General features: G+C 49.9%; 1 protein-coding gene and 1 long non-coding RNA gene across 2 annotated transcripts in view; both read left to right on the top strand.

The window, feature by feature from the left end:
* Window positions 1–3,071: 3,071 nt before the first annotated feature.
* Window positions 3,072–25,258, top strand: part of LOC128411872 (uncharacterized) — a 46,706-nt gene continuing 24,519 nt past the window's right edge. The window contains exon 1 of the long non-coding RNA XR_008329945.1: window positions 3,072–3,497. This is a non-coding gene — a long non-coding RNA (uncharacterized LOC128411872). The remainder of the gene's footprint in view (window positions 3,498–25,258) is intronic.
* SOX1 (SRY-box transcription factor 1) lies at window positions 17,136–21,239 on the top strand. Its single transcript, XM_053384407.1, has one exon. It carries the CDS (start codon window positions 18,256–18,258, stop codon window positions 19,429–19,431), a length of 1,176 nt encoding a protein of 391 aa, XP_053240382.1. The 5' UTR covers window positions 17,136–18,255; the 3' UTR covers window positions 19,432–21,239.

Here is a 25,258-nt window from a genome sequence, read left to right as displayed (position 1 = left end):
TCTCTCTCTCTCTCTCTCTCTCTCTCTCTCTCTCTCTCTCTGTGTGTGTGTGTGTGTGTGTGTGTGTTTCTTTCGCTTGGAGACACATCTTTTAATAGCTCCCCAAGCTCAGAGTTCATCCTCGCTTCTCTTCCTTTCCCCACTGTCCTTCCAGGGTCTTACAGTAAGAACAGCGAAGCCCTTTTGGAGAAGGAGGAGATAGAGAAGGAAATAACCCGGCGCGCGCGGTGGTTGGGATGTGTTTCTTTTTCTTTTCTTGTCTTTTTCCTCTCCCCCCCCCCCGCCCACATCTTTCCCTGGCACCGCTCCGCCCCCGGTATCTCTCCGGTCCCTTTCCGTCTTTGTCCTGGGCGCGCCCCCTCCCAAGTACAGTTCTTCTCATATTTCCCTGTTTGAAATGTAAGGAGGCATCGCTATAATTTGGAGGTCAGGTTTCTAAAGACGCCTCCTTTTAAATAACAAGCGCAGCCGGCGGAGACTGTCAGGGTGTCTCGGTTTTGTATACGGTTTACTCACTGGCACCTTTTTTATTATTATTTAAAAATAAAAAAGGAAGAAAAAAGAAAGAGAAAAGTGTGTGGGCTAAAACTCAATTTCACATCCCACGTTTTGTATGAGATGTAGGTTTGACATCTGTTTGCCAGAGTGTTTTGCACTTAGCCTAACACCCACTATTAAGTGACAAAAATTGTGGCAGGTTGTCAAAGCCAGCTGACTGACAGCTGCTCCGCTTTACAAAAAGAGAGGCAGCCGGGGAGGTGCGGGGAGAGAGACACCATTCAAATATTTGCAGGGCTGGGAAGCTCGCTGCAGTGCCATCCCCCATTCTTTTCCCTCCCCCCCCCGACTGAGCGTTGCAAAACAGAAGTCACAAGTTTTGAAACCGGCGATCCCGAATGATTCGGTTTGTTGCAGTATAAACAAGGCAGGAGCGAGTCCCAACCGTGAACGGCGCTCCCGCTCTCTGGATAAGCTGGAAAGTCACCCGGAAAGTAAACCCACTGACTTCAATGGGACTTGCTTTCCAGGTACAGCCACGAGCTGGGGCGTCGAAACGAGTCACTTGGTCACATGTGCCCAGGAGGGCGCGGAGATCCGGATCCGAGCCTTCCCCAAAGGATTCCGGATGATGCCAACTTGCGCGGGTTTACTTGGAAGTAAGTTCCAGGGAAATCGACAGGACTTACTGTCAAGTAAACCTAAAGTCAAGAATGACCCGTGTTCTTTCGCCACCCATTTCGAGGCGGAAAGAGAATCTTTTTGTCGGCTTTTAACGCGCGACAAACGCTGCTAACTCGCCCGGAAGGAGGCGATGGGGCGCAGCTGGATCCTGAGAGGTGCTGTGGGGCCCGCTTTGAACTAAACTGCCAATGGCTCCGCAGCGGATAATAAAAGCGACCCACTTCCGATCTGGGTGTTTTGACTGGATTTTATAGATAGAAATATTTCCCCAGCGAGGTTGTGCGCACGTGTGAATGCGAACGGTGCCCACTTTCATCGAAGGTCAGGTCAGGAGAACCGCCTGAGAGATGAAACCGCGCTAGGAGAGAAAGGAAGGAGGATGCCTGCTGGGGTCTCTTCACGAGCAAAGGCACAATTTTGCGGCGCGCAAAACAAGATGCCGCTTCCCGTTAGGATACTGTCCTTTGGGGGTTAAACTAGAGGGAAGGGAGAGGCAAGGAGGACGCCGCCCCTCCTCTCCAGCGACGCCGTGCATCCTTGGCCTGCCTGAAGTGGGGGAGTCTCCCCGCCCCCACCCGTGTCCCCATAGATCGCGCGCACGACTGATAGGAACAGCGGCATCCGGGACTGGGACTGGCGCAGAAGAGCGCTATCCTGGCATAGCCGGCGCAGCGGGTGTTTGGTGTCCATTGGACTAGCCAGTCTGGACGCAGCTCATCCCCTATTGCTAGGGAAAAGGACGGGGGGGGGCAGGGAGAATAAGCTCAGAAGGATGCCGCCGCCAACCCCAACCCCCCAAAAAAAAACTTGAGGGGAGGAAGTAAATACTATTATTATTATTATTATTATTATTATTATTATTATTATTATTCCGTCTCGAGACTGCACATTCGCTATTCTTAAAGAAAGGGGCGGCAGACAGTAACCTCAGAAGTACACACCCACTCCCCCAAATAAGAAAACTAGAAAAGTTTTAGAATTAGAATAATGTTAATAGTGCAAACGGTGGCGAAGCCTTTGGTGAGGCTTTCGGAAAAGAGGAATGAAAAGTTTAAGCGGATAGCCGGATGACACACACAGAGTAGCCCTAATGGACGAAAGAAAGGGGGAGAGAAACCCCCTGCCGAGCCAGCCCTCCGGGAGGCGGGAAAGGGGCACCGAATCACTTTCCCTTCCAGGCGGAAGGGCGCGCGAGGGAAAGTGGGATCCGCTCTCAGCGGGCGCAAAACGCTTGAGAATAGGGGAAAGAGGGGAGAAGAAGGGATCTTAAGCTCGGATCCTAAACGAAACGAGATAAGGATAGCCCTCGGAGCCCGGTCTCCAATAAGTCTGCCACGAGGTAAAAAGGCGCAAGACAGGTAGATGGAGCAACTCCGGCTCCCAAGCCGCGCGCTGGAAGGCGCCTCGGAGGAGAGGGGCGCAAGCAAAGAAAGTGGGCCAGGATCCGCCCGGGTGTGCGCAGAAGACGGAGCGGGGATTTGGGGGGGGGGAGCCGGGCAGGCGCGCAAGGGATGCCCGGGCTCCACCTCCCTTCTCGCCGCGTCCCAGCTGCTCTCCAAGCAACTGCTAGGTTCCATTCACCGTCGAGACGCGGAAAGGAGGGGGAAAGTGGCTATTTATTAGAATACTTGTTTGGTATTGTTCCGCGCCACACAAAAGCGCTTCATTATGTTCCAGGGTTGGGAGGGGGGGATGAGTGAGGAAGAGAAGGAAAAGCGGGGAGTGGGGGGAAGCCCTTCCCGCTCGCACGCTCGCTCTTGCTCGGGTTTGTTTGGTTTCTCCCCCCCCCTCCTCTCCAGACAGAAACAATAACTTGAAATTGTCTTGAAAGTCTTCCTCTTTTTGGTATCAGTAATAAATTTCATTTCCCAGCCTCTCTCCCCGTGTGTGTGTGTGTGTGTGCAGCGCGGTCTTCTATGTGTATGAGAGAGAGAGGGAGCGAGAAAGAGGAGAGAGAGAGAGAGGGAAAGAGAGAAGGGTGTGCGTGAATGAGTGTCTGCGCGTCCGCTGCTCGGCGCTCCGGGCGCAGCGGTTGCCGAACCTGCCATGGGCAGGGTGTGGGTCTGGGGAGAGAGAGAGAGAGAGAGAGAGAGAGAGAGAGAGAGAGTTAAAGCGAGGGAGGAAGAGGGTCGGTTACCCCGGGGCCAAAGCCAGAGCCGTTGCGCACCGCTTGCGCCCGCCTAGGGATCCAGCCAGCCAGCCGAGCGCTAAGGAAGGTGGCCAAGGCAACTCGCCCTGCGCTGCCCTGCGGGAGAGGCTGCGCCCCTGCCCTGCTGTCCTCTCCGCAGTGGGGGGAAGAGAAGAAAGCTGGAACTGTAAGTGTGCCTCTAACTTTGGAAGGGGGGAAGGTGGGTGGGTCGCCCTGCGGGGTGGGGTGGGGGGGTGGGAGAGGGAAAAGGGGGAGGGAGGGGGCTCCGCCAGGAGTTTCCTGAGGGGGAGGCGCGCTTGCAACTCTCGACGAGAGGCTCCAAAGAGCTTTCCGTTGCTGCTTGATCGATGGGGATCCATGTGGAGATGCGTGACGAGCGGGGGAGGGGAGGGGGACCTTCACTTTTATGATAAAAGATTTTAAAAAATAAATGACCCACCCCACACATACACAGAGAGAATCTCTCTCTCTCTCTCTCTCCAACAAACACACACACAGCCCACTCCCCAGCTCAGCGGGACAGTCGAAAGGGTGGGTGGAAGCTCAGCAAGCCGACTTAAATTTTGTTCGGTTTTTACGCATTTTCTCCCCGGGCAAGGGAACTGCGAGGGGGAGGGAGGGATACAGGCGGGCTACTTTTTGGTGTCAGGGGTTGGTTTCCATTTGGGCAGAGAGCGGCAATTGACATGTCCACGTGGGAAGTCGGGGTGTGATGGCGGGGGGAGGGGTAGGCTTGAAGAAAGCAGAAGCTGTTCGGCTTTGCGTGACCCCGCGGCCTTACCCAAGGCAGAAAGAAACTTTGCCTACTCTGGGATCGGCTCTCTCCCAGGAAACGCGGCTCTAAAGAACCTAGTTACAGTTCTTTGATGAAAACGCCGCAAACAGTCGCCAGCGAGTTTTAGCTGAGGTGATGGGAGAGGTTAAGGAACCCCCACACACACACTTTCATGTAACCTGAGGGTCGCCCAGAATGTGACACGACCTCTTGGCCGGTGGAAATCTATTTCCCTTCGTGCTGAATCCCAATCCCGTTAGGTTTTCTTGAGCAAAAGACGAGGAGACCCCTTCAATCGATAAACCCACCACGTTAAAGACGCTGTATGTTTCCAGCCGCAGAGTTTTCTCCCGCTTTCGCCGGAGGTAGCTGAACCGGGTTGGGGGGGGGGGAATCTGGACCAGGGAGGTGGTTCAGGAGGCACCGCCAGAAGCCGGAGATCTGAGCACCACTCAGTCTCGGGAGAAAACGGATCTGGCTCCTGGCAGAAACAGGTGTTTAAATGTGATAGCAGCTTCAGTCAATTAACCCATTATAAACCCGTTTGAGCGCATTGATCCCCGGGCAGCCTGGAGAAGGGGAGGGGGTCGCCTTGAAAGCCTCTTTGTTCAAAGGGCAAAGTGGTGTCCTGATAGCCTACCTAGAAGAGAGAGAAACGGAAGAGGGGCAGAGGAAAGGAGAAAGGAAGAGAGACAAAACGTCTGCGCCGGCTTTGAGAGCAAAGATCGCAGTGTCAAATGGGCCGAGCAGGGCGCAATCCTGTGCGCACTTACTTGAGCATCATAGGGTCACACACAGTCAGTGAGGATGCGGGAGGAAGAGGAAAAGGCCGCCCAGCTCGGTTCTAGATAATCGAACTGTCTTGAAACGCAGAGCAAGTGGAGCCCGGCGTTCTCCAGGCCCTCTGGGCGGAAGCGACCTTCCTAGCTACACAGAGCTCTTCATCAAGAAGATTGGAAAGCAGAGCTCTGCGTAACTCTAAAGCTGGCACGCAGCGTTTAGAAACCTATTTGTTTATACTTGCGTACTTCGCCTCATCCATTTTACTCCATGCGGGTTATAGTCCAAAAAAGGGGGGGAGGGAGCAATGGAACAACATAGACTTTCACTGTGCTGTATTTCTTGTGCTGCGACCCCATCGCAGCTGAGGCTGCATTTTTACGCGCCACTTCTTTGCGGGTAAGGAGGGCCGATGAACCCCGCGGGGTTTGGTTGCAGGTAAACATACCTGCGTTTAGGCTGTCACCCTCTGATCTAAAGGTGTTGGGTAAGCCATGCCCAGCTCCGCCTTAGTCCCGGATTCTCTGGACGTCCGAAGCGTGTCTTGCCAACGGTATGGCGGAAATCGGATAGCAAGGAGTTCGCATCACGTAGCCTCATAAGGGCTATTCCTCCAAAAGCTACTTTCACACGTGAATGGCTCCGCGGTGTCACTAGGTGAGGTGTCTTGGGGCCAAATCCCAGAACAAACTCAACATTAAATAATTCGAGGAGAGAGTCCTGAGAGGGAACAGAAGTGGAAGAGGGAAAGAGTTTGCTACCCCTCCCCTATCTCGCGTGGACACACGCACACCCCTCCCCTGTCTTGCTCTACCAGAAGCCTAAAAACCATTTAGGGCATCAGTGTGTACCAAATAACTTCTTTTTTTTTAAAAAAAGGGGAGTGTTTCCAAAGAATTGTTTAGATTGCGCATCCCGCAGATGCTGGTTGCGGGCTTAATTTTAAAACGAATAAAAACAACCCACCGACGCCCAAAGGAAGTTCGCTGAGTTGAAGTGCAGAAAAAGTAGCAACATTCCTTCATAAAAATTGATTTGGAAAAGGACTGGATCCCTGATGTGAATAATCTTGGGTGTGTGTGTGTAGCTGAATATATCCTAAGTGAGCAGCTTAAAGAGAGAGGTAGAAAACAGGAGGACGAGAGAGATTGTACTACAGTATATGGCTCTCCAGTAACCCTTCCTAGGCTCTGCCTTTCGATTTCACCGAGCTCAGAAGGACTCGGAAGGTCAAGTGTCATGGCCACGGTATGATGTCCCCCAAAACAACCGCCCTCCGAACCACCCACCCCCACTATAATTCGATACACACACACACACGCGGACCGAAAATGGAGAGAAGGGGGCATCGGGGTGAGCTGCAGAGCCCGGTGGCCCAGGCATCTATCCGGGCCACAGTCTCAGTGGAGTAGCACCCTCATTTTTTGCGCATAAAGCCTGTCTTCCCCGCCCGGCGGGGCTTGGAGGACCGAGGGATGAGTTGCAGGGAAGTTATAGGACGAGCAACTAACTCGAAGAGTAAGCTTCCAAAAACAGTCACATCAGAAAGTTTAAGCATGCCCAAAAAACATAGCCCAGAATATTATTATTATTATTATTATTATTATTATTATTATTATTATTATTATTATTAATTTCCTACTATGTCTGATCAACCTCCAGCTTATACCAAGACTAGGATAACAATCGCCTTCCACCCTGATCTTAAAGAAAACAAGATTCACTCCCCAGAACTCGACTCCTGCTCGTAAAAGGAGAGGTTAACGGCATTAAATGGCGCAGAGGTGGGGTGCATTCCCCTCTGCGCATAATGAAACGTCCAGAAACAGCATTTGGGAGATTATTTAGATGTCTCGCCTTGTTTGCTGTTTTTCGAAGTAATTTGGGGGATGCGGCTGCGTGACTGGAAACCGTGTCAGAGTGATGTTTTAATCTCATAGAAAAGTGTATTAAAGGACAAGATGTAATTTATGGGAGATGCTCCGATGGGGGGGGGAGAGAGAGATTGGAGTGGATGATCCTCCGCTCTCCGGTGAACCCCGTGTCAGATGTATATTGAAGCCTGGGTGGTTAATCTAATTTGCAATAACAGGGAATGGCTTGGAAGCGGGAAGGGGCGGTGGGACAGGGGGCAGCGGCGAGGAGTTAGCTCACTTCTCCTGCCTTCAGTCGGAGGTTTTTCCTTATCAGTTTGTCTTGACTGGACTTTGATGGAGGGGTGTCTTTTCTACTTTGAGGGGCCGGCCAGGCAGGCTACAGAAATGCGGTTCGATGGCACCTCGTGCGAGGCATCAGTGCTCGAAATTGCCCTGGCATTTCCTTCCAAAGCAGTGGTCGTGTCTCATCCTTGAGAACGGGACGCAATAACAGTCCTTTAAAAAGTACCCGGCTTTTTTTTGTTCTTTTTACAATATAGTTGTTGTTTTCTTAATTTTCCTACTCAAGGCGTGCCATCCTATGAGAGTCTGAAACATTTAATGTCACAACAATATCGTTGCAACAGGGTGGGGGTATTGAATCCTATAAATCACTATATATATATATTATTCTGCTCATGTTATTATTATTAGTCTTAAAGGTGGTGGTGTTTTTCTGATCAGTCAGAGCTTAGAAAGCATTACTGATTGGGCTGTCTAGAGGGTGTGTGTTTTTTTGTTTGGGGGGGAGGTGGAATCCGGAATTAGCCACGGCTCTTTCTAAGCAATTCTGGTCCTCTCCTATTATACGTGTATCCCTTTAACAACACAAAGACTCAAAAATTACAACTCTTGAGGAATGTTTTTTTTTTTTAAGGTGCATTCAGACTGTTAATTACAGGGGTTTGTGTCAATGGAACTTTATCAATGACCCGTTTAATTCTGCTGTAATTACTGACAAAATAAGACAAGGATGGATCACAATAGAGAATATTTCTCTTTCAAAACAATATTGTGCCGGGAGTCTAGTTAAGGCATAATATAAACAAACAGCTTATAAAAGACTCTCTCCCTGATAAAGCGTGACGAAAGGGTGTGCTCCAACCTTGCAGGGGGAACTTGCATTCCAGGATACCCATTGGAAGGTTCAGGCCTGGTTACACGTGCTGAGCACACCGCTCCCAGAACAGGGAAGAGCGTCTGCAAAAAGCGCCAGGCTTGTCCTCTTCCCAACTTCCCAGCAAACCCGCCTCTTCAAACGGCGCCGGGCGCCGGGCCCCCGAGAAGAAGGGGCCCTTTGTGCGCAGAGATCGCCAACTTCGTTCTCTGCCATAATTGCGGCTCAAAATACGGGTTGTAATGTAGCCATTTATATTCGTGCAACGAAAACCACCGTTGTAGCCTTGCTTGTCTTTTCTAATGTTAACGTGCCAAGCAGAATTGGAGGCGGTGGGAACAGCCGCTCCTTAGCCAGTCGCTCTCAAGCTGCCCCAGAATGTATGGAAAATAGATTTTTATCCGAATTGCGGGTGGTTGGGAGGGAAGTGTATTAGCTGGCTCGACAACATCTAAACATCGGCTGGTTGTTTTTATTACAGGGCAGAAAGCACAAATCCATGTGTGCTACTAGACAGCATTCCTCTGGATATTGTAATTAGATTCATAGCTTCATCTAAAACTGTTTTTGTCGTTGTTGTTAATTTCGCTTCAATGTAGCGGGCAGGTCTTTAATTATTTTCAGTCCCGAACGAGGGGATTAAGAAGGAAAGTCAGCGCCCCTTCGCCCTCTTTGGCGATTAATAATAATTTCTAAAATGCAAAAAGAATCCGCAGCTGAATTTTGTCTCTACGAAAAGGGAAACTGATCTTAAACCAATTCCAGTTTCCACAGGCGTGGGCACTTCCTTTCCGATGCGCCCAAGTCGCTCCTGTTCGTATTACCTCAAATGTGAGGTTATTTATATACACTCGCTTTTCCTTCCTTTTGAAGGAGGAGACCAAACGCGTCGCTCGAGGGAACGCTTTCCCCTAGATTTCGGGGAGCAGAGATGTCAACTTCTCTTCAGCTGCGAGACACAGCAAGTCAGTTTTGTCGAGGGATAATGACAAAATGTGGGCAGACGACGTGGAGAAGCTGCTCTTCACGTCTCGCTGATAGGCACGCGGGGTTGCATTTCAACCCCAGCGCGAAGAAAACAAACACCAATTGCAGGGACTTCGAGATCCGAGGAGAAAGATGTCCCGATATTGGGAGTGACCAGAATTTGGTCCTCCCGGTGACTCCATTTCGTCCTCGGGAACTTTCCAGGGGGCGGCACAGGGCAGGTTGGAGAGAAACATTTCCTGCGCGAAGTTTCAGCCCTTTCCTCTGCCTCCCCCCGCCCCGTTTCTATCCTTTCATTCATAAACCTGGTGGTAGCTATAGACGCGGCTTGAATATTATTGACGTCTCTTCCCTCAACTGCTCCCTCCGTTAACCCAATTACAGAATCCATCAAGAACTGTGTTGAATTATCTCTTTTCCATACAGTATCAGCATTAGCCTAATTAAAAGCTATAATGTCTGATATAATGATTAAATCGTTAGCTCTGCTGTAGGGAAGCAATATTTTGTTTTCCCTTCAATTAGAAGCTGATTGAGGTTTTTCAGAACAGGTCAGCTGTGAAATTTGAATTATATGTGTGAGCACTGTTCACAGGGGTGAGCCCCGACTCGAAAGCTCCAGAGATTCTCCAAACGCTTTCACCCAGTGAGCTGGGAAGCAACAACAACGACAACGACAACAACAACAACAACAACAACAACAACATTATAGCCGCTTTGCCTCGGGGGTGAGAGGGGGCTCAGGAATCTGCAGGAGAACCGTCAGAGTGGGAAGCCTTTGTGAAAGGTGAAAGGGAAAGAACAGGTTCACCTTCTGGAAAAGATTCCCAAATCACAAATAGCTTGTGAGTTTTGAAACTCTTCGCTGAGAATGAGGATCACGACTGGCCCTGCTTAGATAGCGTGTGTCAACCCCCTAGGTGTTTTGCTAAGTGGATTAGAACACGCTTCTCAAAATGAAATTGAGAATTTGAGAAGACTCGCTTTGGGTTGACTTGGGGGAATCTGCGCGAGAGAGCGGAGAAAGCGCTCGGTCGGCAGTTGCAGTAGAGTAGGGTGGGGGAATCGGGGCAGGAGCCAGCGGGGACCCAGTGGCGTGAAGCAGGGAGTCCTCAAACACCCTACCCCACCCCCTTTCCCCACTCCCCCGCTGCAGAATCCGGAGCCGAGGTGTAGCCAGCAGACGGCGATCGCAGCCTGCGCTGCCGAGCCCGGATCCCCCCGTCCCTCGGCTCACTCGCAGCAGCCTCGGGTCGGGCGCTCCTTCTCCAGAAGGGTCTCCTCCTCTCCCCCCGTTTCCTCCTAGGGGACTTGCCGGTGCCTTTCCAGCGTGCGCAGCGCCAGCTCCTGGCTAGCCAAGGAAGCGCAAACGGCATTCCCCAGCTGGACGCGCTTTGCGCCGCAGCCCCCAAAAAGCAGCAGGCAAAGTCGGCGAGGTGGGAGAGGGGCGGGTGTGGGGAGTTTCCTTTGCGAGTCGCCCTCCTGATCTCCCAGAAAACTTAAGAAATTAAGGTATCCTCAGACCAGCCTGGATCGCCCACCTTCGACGCCCCTTGCTGCAGAATTTAATCGCAGAATTAGTTGACTCGTTCAGCTGTCATGTTTAGGGGCCGTGCTGACCATACACGTGTGAAGCAGGCCTTGTATGATGTAGGCAATGTTCATTCGGAGAGCGAGCGAGCCTGTTTCTCAGAAGAAGAAAACAAACGGGGGGAGAGGGAATGAGGGGGGAATATTCCGTCTTTTTCAAGCTGTTTTCCAGAAATGATCTTGACCATGAGATCTTGCCGCCAAAGTGGCTCCAGGGGTTACTCAGTGGGCTGGTTCACCAAAGGTGCAACTCACAAACCAGCGGTATCGCTAAAAGTTCCAGGGAAACATAAGTAGAGCTACCCTGAGAACAATCCCGAATTTGATTGTTGGATTGGATTGATCTGGACCAAAAGGAGGCCTCCATTTCCGAGAGCAGTTTGCTCCCAATGGACCGGATTTGCTTCATGCCCAGGGTCCTTATACTTCCGACCTGACCAAACAAAATCACCGCCACCAAGCAACCCCCACAACGAGCTGGCTAGCCATTTCGGATGGAACTTTTTCTTGCAGTACCCACCAAATTCTGGTTTGAGCCACCAGAATTGTTCCGCCAGTGGCTATTTTGTCCTGTTTTAGGGTTGTTGTTTTTAATGTATTACTTTATTAAATGGTTGTGAGTTTTGCATCTTAATACTATAAATGGCTCCCAGGCGCCTCTGGCTGCGTGAAGCGATATGTAAACCTAATAAACTAACACTAAATTAAACCAAACGGTCGTTTTCATCAGATAGGCACATCTGGCATAACATCACCTTACTTGGTTTTTTAAAAAAAGAAAGAAAAGAAACACTTTTTAAAGCATTCCTTTTAAAAAGGGTATACTGCCTGGCTAGACACTGTAGGTTCCTAGAGGGATGGACATTCTCCTTCGAGGTGAGGGGGGGCTCACCTGGCTGTGCCCCCTAGTTGAAACTTTGTAGGCTCCAGCTCTTTCACTGTGAAGAGGCCACACATTGGAAACAGCCAGGCGACACCACCGGCAAATGAACACTTGCAGCTCAGTCTCGAACCTCTTTGCATGCATCTAAACAAAAATATCTTCCCCACCAGATCAGCTAGACTTGGGGGGGGGGTGTCACTGGGTTGAGCCGCCAGGATTGATGGATTAGTCATACAAGGTGGAAGGCACTTGCGCAACTCCGCCGGCCCTTCCCCTCCAGGATCGGACGGATCCTCACCGTGGTCAGTGGGGGATCACTCGGAGGAAGCTATGCACAGGATCGCAGCCTTGAAACTCAAGGTTGCACTCCTCCAGCTATAAACGGGTGGTCAGGCCCTTTCAGAGGTCTAGAGAGGTCCGAGTCACTTCCAGGTTTGAGTTGTAGTTTCAGATAGGTAGCCGTGTTGGTCTGCCATAGTCGAAACAAAATATAAAAATTCCTTCTAGTAGCACCATAGAGACCAGCTAAGTTTGTTATTGGTATGAGCTTTCCTGTATCTGAAGAAGTGTGCATGCACACGAAAGCTCATACCAATAACAAACTTAGTTGGTCTCCAAGGTGCTACTGGAAGGAATTGTTTTATTTTGTTTCGAGGTTTGAGTTGGTTAGAGAGCGCCGTGCTGATAATGAACAAGGCTGCAAGTTCGATCCCCGCATGGAACAGCTGCCTATCCCTGAATGGCAAGGAGTTTGGACTAGGATGATCCACAGAGTCCCTTCCATCTCTACAATTCCATGATTCTGTGATAATAAAAACAAAGATGGCAGCAGCGGGGAAAAGCACCCAAAACAGAGCGAAACCTCAGAGATAATCAGCACCTGCTTTTCAAGCTGAGAAAGTGTGTGTCGCATTTTGGTTCAATGTGCATAAACATAAGTTGTGAAACTTACCCAAAATTTAACGTGCCTAAATCTGAGGCCACCTTTGAGCTTAAGGTCCTGGGCCAAATGGCCCTACACGCACACACGCGCGCACACACACACACGGTCGTGCGGATGGTGTGGACCACTTTTCTACAGGAGCAAGTTACACTGCTTCCAAGGCAGGTCTAAAGACTGTCCATGCATTCGGATCTTGCCCGTGTAGGGATCTCGGCACCAGGTGCCAAACCACACCGGCTGCCTACTTGGCACGCGCAAGAGCTGTCAGTCCCCTGCCGCTTAGCAAAAAGACATGTGCAGCCATCCAAGGTGAGCGCTCCTAGCCTTGGCCCCGTGGTAGCCTCTACCACGCCAAAGATTTTGACTGCCAGCATTGGAAAGTTGGTTGATATGTTATTTAAGAGTTTAAACTGACTCAAAAGGCAACCTGGGGGTAATGCCAGGTATCCGTATTGATAAACGAATGGCCGAATTCTGCAGCCTGGTCGCATGCATGCATGCTTACTCAAGAGTATGTTCCGTGCTTTTTAATAATATTTTTCGAAGCATATGAGCCAACTCCTAGGGCCCCCAATAAAATATTTGAGGGGGCTAAGCACCCCAAAAGTTTATGGGCATTCAGGTGTGTGTGTGCCGCATCCTGTGACAGATTTTGCAAGGCGGTGCTTACGTGCCGCCGCCCCCCCCCATTTATTATTCTAGTTGGCACCCTTGTTTCGAAGTAAATGCTCAGGGAATGGCCATTTTACACGAAGCAGCCAGATAACAGGCAGTTTGGCTTCGCTCTGTGAGGAACTTTTCGGGTCTCAGTTTCTCGTCTGTAAAACGGGAAGGGCGGCTGTCTCACAACCTCATGAGCCTGTTGTGAGGATCAATGAGAGACGCACTTTGCTCAATAAACAGGTTGTGGGCATGTTTATTCGGAAGTTAAGCCCAGTTTATTGAGCGAGTTTACTTCCAAGACTGTGTGGGTTAGATTGGACTCCGTCCTGTATCGCTTTACATTGATGGAATGAGTGGGTGTTTACATCGACGACATTGGCTTCATTGCCCCATAAATGCACTCAATATTTTCTAAACAATTACTAACTATTATTATTTATTACACAACTTCTACACCAATTGCCCAAAGAGGACAAGCCTTTCAGTGAGTAACGACAGAGACAGGCGGCCATTTAGAAATCCTGTTCTATATTTATTGCTGCATTTCTCAAGTCAAATCTTAGGCAATCTGTCTGTAATTGGCTACCGAGGTCCAAAGGTAGGAAAAAATATTGTCCACTCCTTAGTTAGCTGTTCGTTTGATTCAAATCTCTTCCAGCGGACACGTACACACGCTACAAGAGGGCCAGTGGCATCTCTGCCCTGACCACACTGGTCTAATATGGTTCCCACCAGACTTGATCTCAGGTGGCTTCGAATCAACGTCCTGAGGACTTCTCCATGCCCCATTTTAGGCAGTGGCAGTAGCAAGTTCAATAGCGACATTTTAAAAACAACAGCCACACTTAGTGGCACCTTGTGTTAAATACTCCGCTACCCTGGAGTGCCCTCTGCACTAGAGTGGCATTTGGCTGCAGAGGATAAACTTCAGCGCCTCATCGATCTTCTGAGCCATCGCGTGTAAATCTAGATCTTGTTCTCTTTGAAGTGGTTTTGGCTTTGCAGGCTGGTCCACGGTCACCCAGTGAACCTCATGACTGAGTGGGGATTTGAACCCAGATTTCCAAGGTCCTAGTCTACTACACCACGCTATACCTAAGGGGGCCTGCCCCATACCTTTAGTGTGTAAGGGGGAAGACGTGTGCCAGGTCTTATTCCGAGAGTTGTTTTTTCTTTTCTTTAGCTTCAGATATTGATTTTGAAACGCCATAACCTGGTTAGCAGTTTCTGAGCCCACGGATGGCCTCGATTCTATTGTGAATGTAGACCGGTGTTAACAGCGTTAGGGAATGAGTTCGCAGTTATTTCATGTTTCTGTATATTCTGTATATTCTGTATTGTTTCATTTTCCTTCTACTATTTTTAATTGTTGCTTTTTACTGTGGACCTCCTCGGTGAGAGAGGAGAGAGAAAGCGCAGTCGCCTGCCAAACAGATGTTGCGCTACGTCCAAGGTCTGTACTCTTGCATCTGATGAAGTAGACTGTTGCCCAGGAAAGCTAATACCTCAAGAGAACCTGCCAGACTTTTACGATGCACTTTTGGCAATTTAGCGTCCAGTCGTGTGAAATGAAGATGACAGGCAGCATGAAAGGATGGCCGTAGGCATTATAAGAGAAGCCCTTTAAAGTTGAAACATTTTGCAGAAGAAATGGGCGGGGAAGAGAGATTGGACGGACGCAGCCCTGGGGATTAGTTAACGTGTCATTCTATGAAAAGGAGTCAAGAGGGTGTCTTGGTCTATTACCTTTTGCTGGTGATTTGGTTATTACGCGTTTGGAATATTTACTGGTATATAAAGTAACTGCGACTGATTTAATTGCAGTCTCTTACCACGCTTGGAAGCATAACATATCAATGCATTTCTGATAGCCCTGTTGCAGCAAAGACAACACAGTCGGGTTGTTGACTTCTTGAAATAAACACCCAACAAATCCTAACAAATGTATTGTGGCATGGATTAGAGTCCACTTCACAAGATGCATCTTAAAGTTGTTATCATCATACTTATATACATGATAGGGGAAAATAAAGAATAAAGAGGGTGCGGGGGAAACATTGAAAACCGTGGAGTCAAGGGAAAAGTGCAGTTTACCCTATTCAACGGAAGTATCTTCTTAATGTTTCATTTTCAATTCAAGCGTTGTTTGTTATACAATTCTGTTTTAGAGTGAGGGGGCCAGAAGTTCTCAAAAGTCAACAGAGGTGAAGAAACATATTCAAATGAGGGAGAATGATCTCCCTAGCTACATATATTTCAAGATCTTGCTATGGAATCCTAAAGCTTATCTGTTCTGGAACGATATATACATGAATCAGTTCCAAAAGCGGGGGAAATGTGTGGCAGAAACATAAACTGATCTCTTTAAGTCCTGCCCCCCCTCGCTATTTCTAGTGAGAAAGTAAGACCCACAGAGTTATCTCCACTGGGATTTCCTTCCAAAATCAGGACAGTCCCCTTTACATGGCATGTAAGCTGGAGGGGTTTGTTGATTGAGATTGGGCGCCTGGAAACCCATGAGTTTTTGTACAGATTTCTCATCAACTTCTGTAGGTACAATGCCTGTAATCTGAGCCACACTTTAAGGTAAAGGTAAAGGGACCCCTGACCATTAGGTCCCGTCGTGACCGACTCTGGGGTTGCGGCGCTCATCTCGCTTTATTGACCGAGGGAGCCGGTGTACAGCTTCCAGGTCATGTGGCCAGCATGACTAAGCCACTTCTGGCGAACCAGAGCAGCGCACGGAAACACCTTCCCGCAGGAGCGATACCTATTTATCTACTTGCACTGTGTGCTTTCGAACTGCTAGGTTGGCACACATTACAAGGAAGCACATTCCATTGGCATCTACAGGAAAGAACTTCTGTTCCAAGCATTGTGCTAGGATATGGGGCGTCAATTCTCCATTCTTAAAACAATCTTCACTATTTGGAGACCTGTCTCCTATTGGGAAGTTGAGAAATCTTGACGGAGGACCAAGAAGTACACGAACGAGCATTACGTTTCTTAAACACCCCCGTTCCATTAGTATCTTTCTTAAACATCCCGTTCCAAAATTGCCCAAAGGTAAACCACACTGATGTCCATGGGACATAAATGACAATAAATATTCTTAGTTAGGCTTCAACCTCTAGGCCCTTACTTGGGAATGGGGCTAGCTGAACTCACCTGAATAACCATGCTTAGCATCGACCTGAATGTTTTATAGTGTAGTTTCAAAGCAGCTTCTACTACAGCCTACTACATTTTATAAATAGTGATTTCAGATTTTAAACAGTTGACATACATCCCCATCCTAAACATATTAATTTGAAATAATTCCCAGAGAGGTAACCCTGTTATATATTGCAGAACACCAAGGACAAGTCTCGTGGCACCTTAAAAATTGCCCAACATTGTCTCATGACTCACGAAACTTTATGCCACGATAAATCTTTAAGATACCATAAGTCATTGTTGATACTACTTCAAAGTAGAGTTCCACTGATCTCAATAGAACTTTCTTCCAAGTGAGCTAAGATCGGAGAGTCTTTTTGGTGAGATTCTTACACACAACACCCGCCCAGAAAACACCTGCGCGTCAAGATACACTAGCAGAAAATTATATTCCTTCTCAGCAAGCACAAAAGGCATAGGAAACAAACAAAAAAAGTTCCGTACAGGAAAGGAAGAGAAGAAGCAGAAAGGAAATTTTACAAGGTTGAAAAAGTCCAGTAGCTTAAAAACTAAATAACTTCTGCCGGTCCCAAAAACGTCTGTCGCTGCTGCTATTCCCTCCCCCGAAATGAATTCTTTGCAGCTAAACACGCCACGGTTCCAGAAGATCAGGCGGACACCAGGGTGCGCGCGATTTAAATTCAAATAATCTTTTTGGGGTGAAGCGCATCTTGAACCGGTTCGAATTGGCATATATATACCCTCGGAACTTTATTTTATTTTTCTCCGTTACGGCCTTTGCTTCCTAGTAGACGCTTAGTTCGGTTCGGGTTATTTTATTATTTATCCGCGTTCCTGGTGGCTGTGTGTGACCCCTTTCGTGGCCCCTCCCCGAAGGCTCCCCATCCCCGCCCTGCTCCCCCCCCCTCGCCCTTCCCCGCCAGTTCCATAATAGTTTGTACTTCTCACCTCCGGACGTCACTCCTCAGTGCGCCATGCAAATAATCCCCCGCCGGCGCGCTCCGATTGGCCAAGGCAAACTAATTTAATCCCCGTTCGGTGCGCGGTGTATGGCTGCTGGGCTCTTCTCTCGTGGTATCTCTCGGCTGCTCCTCCTTTCCCGATTCCTCCCGGGCTAGAGGAGGGAAACCACAGAGAACAAATTACTGTGCAAGTTCTGCTGCCTGCCTGGGAGCTCTTGGCTTCCCCCTCCCCTCGCTCTCGCACCCCCTCCCGCGCGTCCTTACTATTTTCTTCCTTTTTCCCTCACTCCCCCTCCTCCTCCTCCCTCTTTTTCTTGTGATTTAATTACTCCTTTCTTTTATTTCCCCCCCTCCCGCTTTTTTTTTTTTACGCGTGGTGGAGGCGGCAGAGGGGGAGGGGGATTTCCTGTCTCTTCGCCTCTGTTCACTTGGGACCAGCGGATGCGAGTCACACACGCTCCCTCCCTCAACTCTCTCTCTCTCTCTCTCTCTTTCGCTGTGGAAGTTAGCGGAGAGAGGGGGGGGCGCGCGCATTAGATCACTTCAGCCGCCGCGAGAAGGAGGGGAGCGCGGCTGCCTGCGTGTGCGCGTGTGTGTGTGCGGGAGAGAGGCGCGCGTGTGCTGAGCCGAGGACGCAGGAGAGCGACGAGAGAGCCCGGGCGCGCACTTCCCCGCCACCGCCTCGCCAAAGTGGATCGGCCAGACTTTCTTCGCCGGCGCCGTCTTCCGCTTCTTCCCCCCAAGCCTCCGCCCGGCACCTGTTTGAGCCGCTTTTGAATCCAGCTGGACGAGAAACCGGAGCGCAACACTCTTGGAGAGGGAGAAAGTTTTGCCCGCCCGAGGAGATTCCCGCGCGCGCGCTTTCGCGCTTTCCTCTCTGAGCGCAAGAAGAAAACAACTTTCTCCCCTACCCAACCCCAACCCCAGCGCCACCACCACCCCTCCTCACTCTCGACCGTCGTGGTGAACTCTTATATAATTTACTTCTCCTCGGCACCTCCTCTTTCCCGCCCGGACTCGTCCTCCTGGTCGGTTCCCGCTCGTGCGCTCTCCTCGGCGCGCCGCTTCTTCGCCTTCCTGCGCTCTATGTTTTGACGCTGTGGAGCCTGGTGGCCCCCGAAAGCTGCGCGAATGTATAGCATGATGATGGAGACGGACATGCACTCCCCCGGCGGAGCCCAGGTCACCACCAACCTCTCGGGCCAAACCGGAGCCGGGGGAGGAGGTGGAGGAGGAGGCGGCGGCGGCGGGGGCCCCAAGGCTAACCAAGACCGGGTCAAGAGGCCCATGAACGCCTTCATGGTTTGGTCTCGGGGCCAGCGCCGGAAGATGGCCCAGGAAAACCCCAAGATGCACAACTCGGAGATCTCCAAGCGCCTGGGCGCCGAGTGGAAAGTCATGTCGGAGGCCGAGAAGAGACCCTTCATCGACGAGGCCAAGCGGCTGCGGGCGCTGCACATGAAGGAGCACCCGGATTATAAATACCGGCCCAGGAGGAAAACCAAGACTCTGCTCAAGAAGGACAAGTACTCGCTGGCCGGAGGGCTGCTGGGCGCGGGCGGCCCCGGCGGAGGCCCTCCGGTGGCCATGGGCGTCGGCGTGAGCCCGGCCGGCGTGGGCCAGCGCTTGGAGAGCCCCGGCGGAGGCGGCCCCGGCGGCGGGGGAGGCGGCGGCGGAGGAGGTGGCGGCGGGGGCTACCCGCACATGAACGGCTGGGCCAACGGCGCGTACCCGGGCTCGGTGGCTGCGGCGGCGGCTGCGGCGGCGATGATGCAGGAGGCGCAGCTCGCCTACAGCCAGCACCCGGGCGGCGGCGCCCACCCGCACGCCCACGCGCACCACCCGCACCCGCACAACCCGCAGCCCATGCACCGCTACGACATGGGCGCCCTCCAGTACAGCCCCATCTCCAACTCGCAGGGCTACATGAGCGCCTCGCCGTCGGCCTACGGGGGCATCTCCTACGGCGCGCAACCCCACCAGAACTCGGCGGCGGCGGCGGCGGCTGCAGCCGCGGCAGCGGCGGCCGCCTCGTCCGGGGCGCTGGGCGCGCTGGGCTCCCTGGTCAAGTCCGAGCCCAGCGTCAGCCCGCCCGTCACCTCGGCGCACTCGCGGGCCCCGTGCCCTGGGGACCTGCGAGAGATGATCAGTATGTACTTGCCCGGCGGAGAAGGAGGGGACCCGGCGGCGGCGGCGGCAGCCGCGGCGGCGGCCGCCGCTGCCCAGAGCCGCCTGCACTCCTTGCCACAGCACTATCAGAGCGCCAGCACGGGGGTCAACGGCACGGTGCCCTTGACGCACATCTGAGCCGAGGGGAGGAAGGGCGCACGGACGGACGGACGGACCAGCCAAGGGGCGCGGGGGCGCAGTGGAGGGTGTCGCGCTCTCTCCTGGGAGCCCCCTCGTCCCCCTCGCCACTGCTGCCCATCTTCCCAGACCCACCCCCCGCCGCCCCCTTCCTTTTGTACAGAACAACAAGAAAGAGAGAGGAAATGTTTTGATGACGTTGTAATAAGAATCATAATAATTATAATAACAAATATTCCTAATGGTGAGGATAATGAAGAGAGAAGGTAACAGATTGCTCTAATGCTGCCCCCCCAGTCCCTCCCTCTCTACCCTAAGGACTAGTTTCTGAAACTGGGGGTGGGGGGGAGTTGGGTTGTTATATTTTCCTTCTGTTGTTGTTGGGTTTTAGACAAACCGTCTGTGTTTTAACTGAGATTTTTTTTTGTACAGTATTTATCATTCACCCAGGAGCCACAATGCGTTTATATTTGCTAAAGCGGGGGGAGGGCAAAAAAGACAGACAGACATAACTATAATTGTTAATTATTCAAAGATCTAGGCGACGCCAACTTTTCTGCCACACAGAAGCACTAACTGGTCACTCTTTGAGCCGCTTCTTGTGAAGACTTTTTATTGCCTAAGGAAAGCAAAGATGTTGGGGAGAACTGTTCTCGTTTATAACACAGTACCAAGGGATGCAAATCCAAAACCACGCTTAAACTCTTCTTCTTTTTGTAGTTCTTACGAAGCGGGGTTCTTTATTTTTTCTTATTTTGTTTATTTATAAAAACATTTTTATTTTTTTGCAACCAGCAACAATATTCTGGATTTTGTAAATGTTTATTACGTCTGCATTTTTTTCTTTTGTTAACTATTTTTTGTATTTTTTCTTCTTCTTGTAAATGCATTGTGGAATAATTTTAATTAATTTTAGGCGTTACAAGGGAATTCATAAATGTGTATATAGTTTACTAAAAAGGCGTTTCCGCTAAAAAAGGAAAACAAATAAAACTCTAAAGATGCGTTCGATTCTGAGTTATATCAATTTCAAAGTGAAAGTGCAACCAGTAAATCCAAAATGTACTAATTCATGGCATGCCTTAAAAACTAGAGATTGGAAATTGACTATATGTATAAATATAACGTGAAATATAATAAGATCAGCAACCACACAAATCCCTATTTGGGTTTAGACTTTTCACAGTTTCTGTGATCGCGAACAACAACAAAAAGGGGGAGAAAGTTTTTTTTTTAATGGTGTAGTTTGGATATTATTTTAATATCTGTTGAGTATTGTTAAGGAAGGCGACCGATTAAAATACTTTCCATAGCATTCCTTGTTTATTTTGTTTATTTCTGGCACGGGCTTATTGAAACATCTAGCTTACAGTACTAAGTTTTCTGTCTTAAGTTAGTGAAGCGGTTTTAAATAGGTTTTGACGGTTCTCTCCCCCTTCTTGGCCCTAAGGCTAGATATAACTCCAACATTACTGGACTCACCATGTTTAGGCTAGATACAATTATGATGCTGAATACTGATTAGACATAAAAACTACCAAAAACTGTTTCTGAACAAAGCCACAATTTTGGGCGGGTGGAGTGGGGTGGGGAGTCTATCTCTTGTCCCAGCACTGTCTTCTCTTCTTCGGAATACCAAGGAACCTTGTTTGAACCGTGAATGCTGTTACACTAAAATGATGCATTTGTTTGTACGGATATCCTAATGTTGTTTAATTGCATAGAAATTTGATTTAAAGTGACTTTCTCCGTTGCCTGATTCTGAAGTGGGAAGTCGATATTAAACTTGATATAACAGTAAAGACACAGTTTAGGCTACATTTTACAATTATTGTTTCAGCTTTTTTATTTATGGCTATTGAACGAAGGCGGGGGGGGGGTTGGGGTGGGAAGAGGACTCTGTGAAGTCCAGAGCGGAAACAAAGCTTAGAGCAAAGCAAATGAGTAATTGGCTCCCTGTGTTCATTTATGTATATCAGTTGGCTGCAGCTCCCGAAAAAAAACTTGCCCCGGAGCAGCCACCGTTGGTTTTCTTTGAAGTCCTTGGGAGTGCTCCAGGTTACTCCAGAGTAAAACCACCCGCAGATGGCAGGCACTGCTCCTTACATGCTCCAAACACATTACCTGGAAGTAAGCTCCTTGGGTTTCAATGGATCTTTTATCGAAGTGATCTGTTAAGGCCTGTAGGCTGGGCTATTCGGTCTCTGCTAGAAATGGTTTATGGGGATTAACTTCCCCATTCTCAGCCTTCCATATTCGTTTGAATTACTCATCCTTGGAAGTGGTCGCCAACCTTCGTTCCCAAATAACCCTGTTGGTCTCTGCAATACAACTTATTCTTAGCCTTCCTTTCACCCCTTTTGATATTTTGCTAGGCCCTCTTTTCCTGACTCCCTAGCTCTGCAGACCGGCGTCTGAAAGCTGGGTGGGAACCCTTGCCATGCTCTTTGGGCGAGTGTGTGGTTTGCTTGTATCAGATCCTGCCCTTTTACAGCAATCCAATCGATGTTGGACTTGTGCATTTTTCTCCCTCTCCCGCTCAATCTTTAATAAGGGGTTTGCCACAAAGGAAAATACCAGCAACCGGGCATCGGTGAAAAACCATACCCGTTTCTTCAATGTACATGCGCCCACAGATGTTGGCGAAGTGTGTGTGCCAATCCAAATTTCTATACATATATATGAGATGTGAGCAATCCTTTAGGGTTTCCAGTTACCACTCATTTAACTGGCTGTTGTCACACACAGAGGTCTGATTTTTGGAAATGCAATAAACCACCAGGTATTTGTGAAAGCTATCTGCGCTTCTCTTTGCATGCAAATAGCGCCAACAACTTTTCTGGAAGGAAGGGGGCGGGAGAGAGAGAGAGAGAGAGAGGCAGAAGGAGTACCAAAAGGACTTCACATTCTCTGTTGTGTTTGGGGAGAGGAGTTCTTAAAGTCATTTTGCTTGCTCCTTAACCCTCGGTGTCCTATTGCCTACAGCGCTACTATTAACTCGTGCCAACTAACACCCACGTTCAAATGAACTGCAACAAAACTTTTCAAAATTTACTATTATTCTTGTTATTATTATAATAATTAGCAACACAGTCTAGGCGAAGTTAAAATGCGTTATATGTTCACTGGTTTAGATTTAAACGTGTGCTTAACTCTCTCAATCAAATCAATGTCTTTGGTTAGATTGCGCCTCACTCCATAACCCAGAATCAGAATGATTATTATCCTCATTTAGTTGACTTTGTTCGGTGCTTTTGTTATTCTTATGTGCATGTATTTGCTTTGTTGTTTTTTCTTTCCGCGGAGAAGCAGGTCAAATAATAACCTTCATAAAACCTTGTTCAAAAAACCACAACGCAACCAGTTAAATGTAAGGGTTTTAATTTTATTTTATTTTTAAGAAGAAATAATTAGAGCTCCTGGGAAGCCACATGCCTGAATAATTTAATATGCAAAACTACATAAAGTTTTAAACGATTTCCTGATTTAAATGCTTTATTTTTCATTTTGAGATAGAGAATTGTTCGCCCTCTGATTTGATCGTCGGATCTGCTTCTGGTGTATGGAAGATTTCATTTATACTGAACGCACCGTTTTCAATACTGCTTGGAGGTCATTCCAGATACACTTAGCAAAGTGTATACAGAGCGAAACACAGGATGGGGAATGGAGGGTTTGAGGGAGCTGCTGGCCGGCCGCTTAGTATCCCTGCATCTAGCCTTTCCACCCTCTCCCTCCAGGGTTTTGGGAAAAGCCAAAGCAACACCCAAACCCAGAACTTAAATCACAAAACGTTCGGCATTGACCTGCTGATTTGCGCTGGCTTGGAAGATTAGGGCTGCGGGTGGGCAACTCTGTTTCTGCCGAGTGCTTAGAACTGGCAACACCTCTCCCAAAAACAAGCATCAGGTCTACTTTCAAGCATCCCTTCCCCCCAGCAGAGGAGGAGGAGGAGGAGGTCCAGCAAGGCCATGGACCACTGCGCATCCTGGGCCCTCCCTGGCCCGTTCAGATCTTATCTTGGCCAAGTGGGAGGCGGGAACACTCCGAGATCTGCTCAGAGAAGCGTGAAGGGCCGGCCCCAAGGCCTCGCGGGCCGCCACGGTCGCACAATGGGCCCCCAGGGGACGCCGTTGCGGTTGGGGGAGCAGTTTGGGGAGATGGCGGGGGCTGGTGGCAACCGATCTGCCCTTTCCCAGCTCTCTCGCCAAGCCGCATCGGGCCCCTGAGAAGAAGAACAAGAGGAAGGAAAGGGGGGGCTGAATTCTGCGCGCAATGCTAGTTGTCTCTCGGTCCCCATTGCCATACCCTTCGCCAGGGGCAAGGCGGCCCACGGAGTTGCTCAGAGTCCAGATAAGTGGGAGCTCAAGAGTCCAGAAAAGGCGTCGGAAGGAAGCTGGCGTCGTGTGACACCAGGATTCCCCGGCGTGGCGTGATTTAGTGGGAGAAATCGGTTTACCTTATATAAGCGCTATTTTGTTTTATTACGCGCCAAGCCCCATTTCGCTTTAACTGAGGAGCCTAGGAGGCACTTCCTCCTATTTTACTCTTCCTCCCAGAGTCTCCCCCACTTCACCCTATGCCTAATTCTTGTTTCCATCGCCTCTTTCTTTCTTGCTCACCGCTTAGGCTCTGGGAGTTTGTTATGTTGCAGTCACTTCTGCCCCATCAGCACCTGCTCGGGGAAGCAGGCGCCTCTGGGGGGGAAAAACTCAGCTTATGGCGCAGTGAGATCTCCCTCCTCTTGTTTCTCTTTCTACCCCGGCGAGAGCCAGATAGGGACTGACTTGTAAGCCGTGCCAATAAGTTCGTTTTATGGATTTCGAGGTGGACTTCTCCCCTTTCCTGAAGACGCAGGCCTTTCCCTTCCCTCCAGAGAACCATCCCTGTTTATCTAGCCATCCTGGACTTCCTGGACTGGGATTTTCCTCCCCTTTAACGTAGTGCTTCCCCTTCCTCCATTCCCCGCCGTCGGCATTTTATCCTTCTCGGGATAATCGGTTTCGCGCGTCCCGGAGGTCTGGCCGGATGGACGCACGTGTGAGCACAGGCGCTGGGACTTGGGCACAAGGGGCGCAGGGGGAGGGGGAAGGACCCGATTGCTGATCATACAGCAACAGTTAGTTTCGAGTGAATCCCCCGGAAACTAAAGGACCTGAAGCTATGGCTTTCAATGGCACTGTAACAGCAATTAACTTTTGCTGGAAGCCGAGCATCTTTAACGCTGTGATCTAGGCAGCAGTTCACGTCGATTTAAGCGCTTCTCACTTGCATTCATTTTCTCCTCGGTTTCCAGAGGGTCCTTATGGCTTTTCCTCCTTTTCCTCATTTAGGTCTTATAGATCTTTCACACACACACACACACACACACACGGGCGCGTTGCTTCAGGAACCAGAACCACACACCAAGTATTCCATTTTCGCCCTATTCGCTTTTGTCCTGGACGGTTCTCCTCCGATCCTCTTTAGTTACTCCTTTTTGCCCTGCGCCTCCCCAGCCGGGGTCCATGCTTTAGTGTAGTTTAGTCACCCTGTAAAGATGAAGGTGGGTTTTTGTTTTGTTTCGGGACCCCTCGTCTTCTCCAGAGGACCTACAGAAACGAGGCCTTTCTTCTCGGGAGTGGTGAGGAGGAGCGCCTGCCAGGGCTCCCCGTGGCTGGACGGCGCCCCCGAAGCTGGTGGCGCGGAGCTCCTTCCCTTGGGTGTCACAGGAGCGGGTGGGGATGGAGGCCGTCCAAGTGGAGGGAAGCGGAGCGAATAGGAGAGGGGAGTCCTGCGCGGGGAGGGGAAGGGAGAGGCCAGAGTGTGTTTGGAGAGCGCGGGATTA

Source organism: Podarcis raffonei, chromosome 4 (genome assembly GCF_027172205.1).
Source record: "Podarcis raffonei isolate rPodRaf1 chromosome 4, rPodRaf1.pri, whole genome shotgun sequence".
NCBI classification, from domain to species: Eukaryota; Metazoa; Chordata; class Lepidosauria; order Squamata; family Lacertidae; genus Podarcis; species Podarcis raffonei.
This window is presented reverse-complemented; position numbering and strand designations above follow the sequence as displayed.

Coding starts and splice junctions, on each gene's coding strand:
- SOX1 (XM_053384407.1), top strand. CDS start 18,256: ATGTATAGCATGATGATGGAGACGGACATGCACTCCCCCGGCGGAGCC.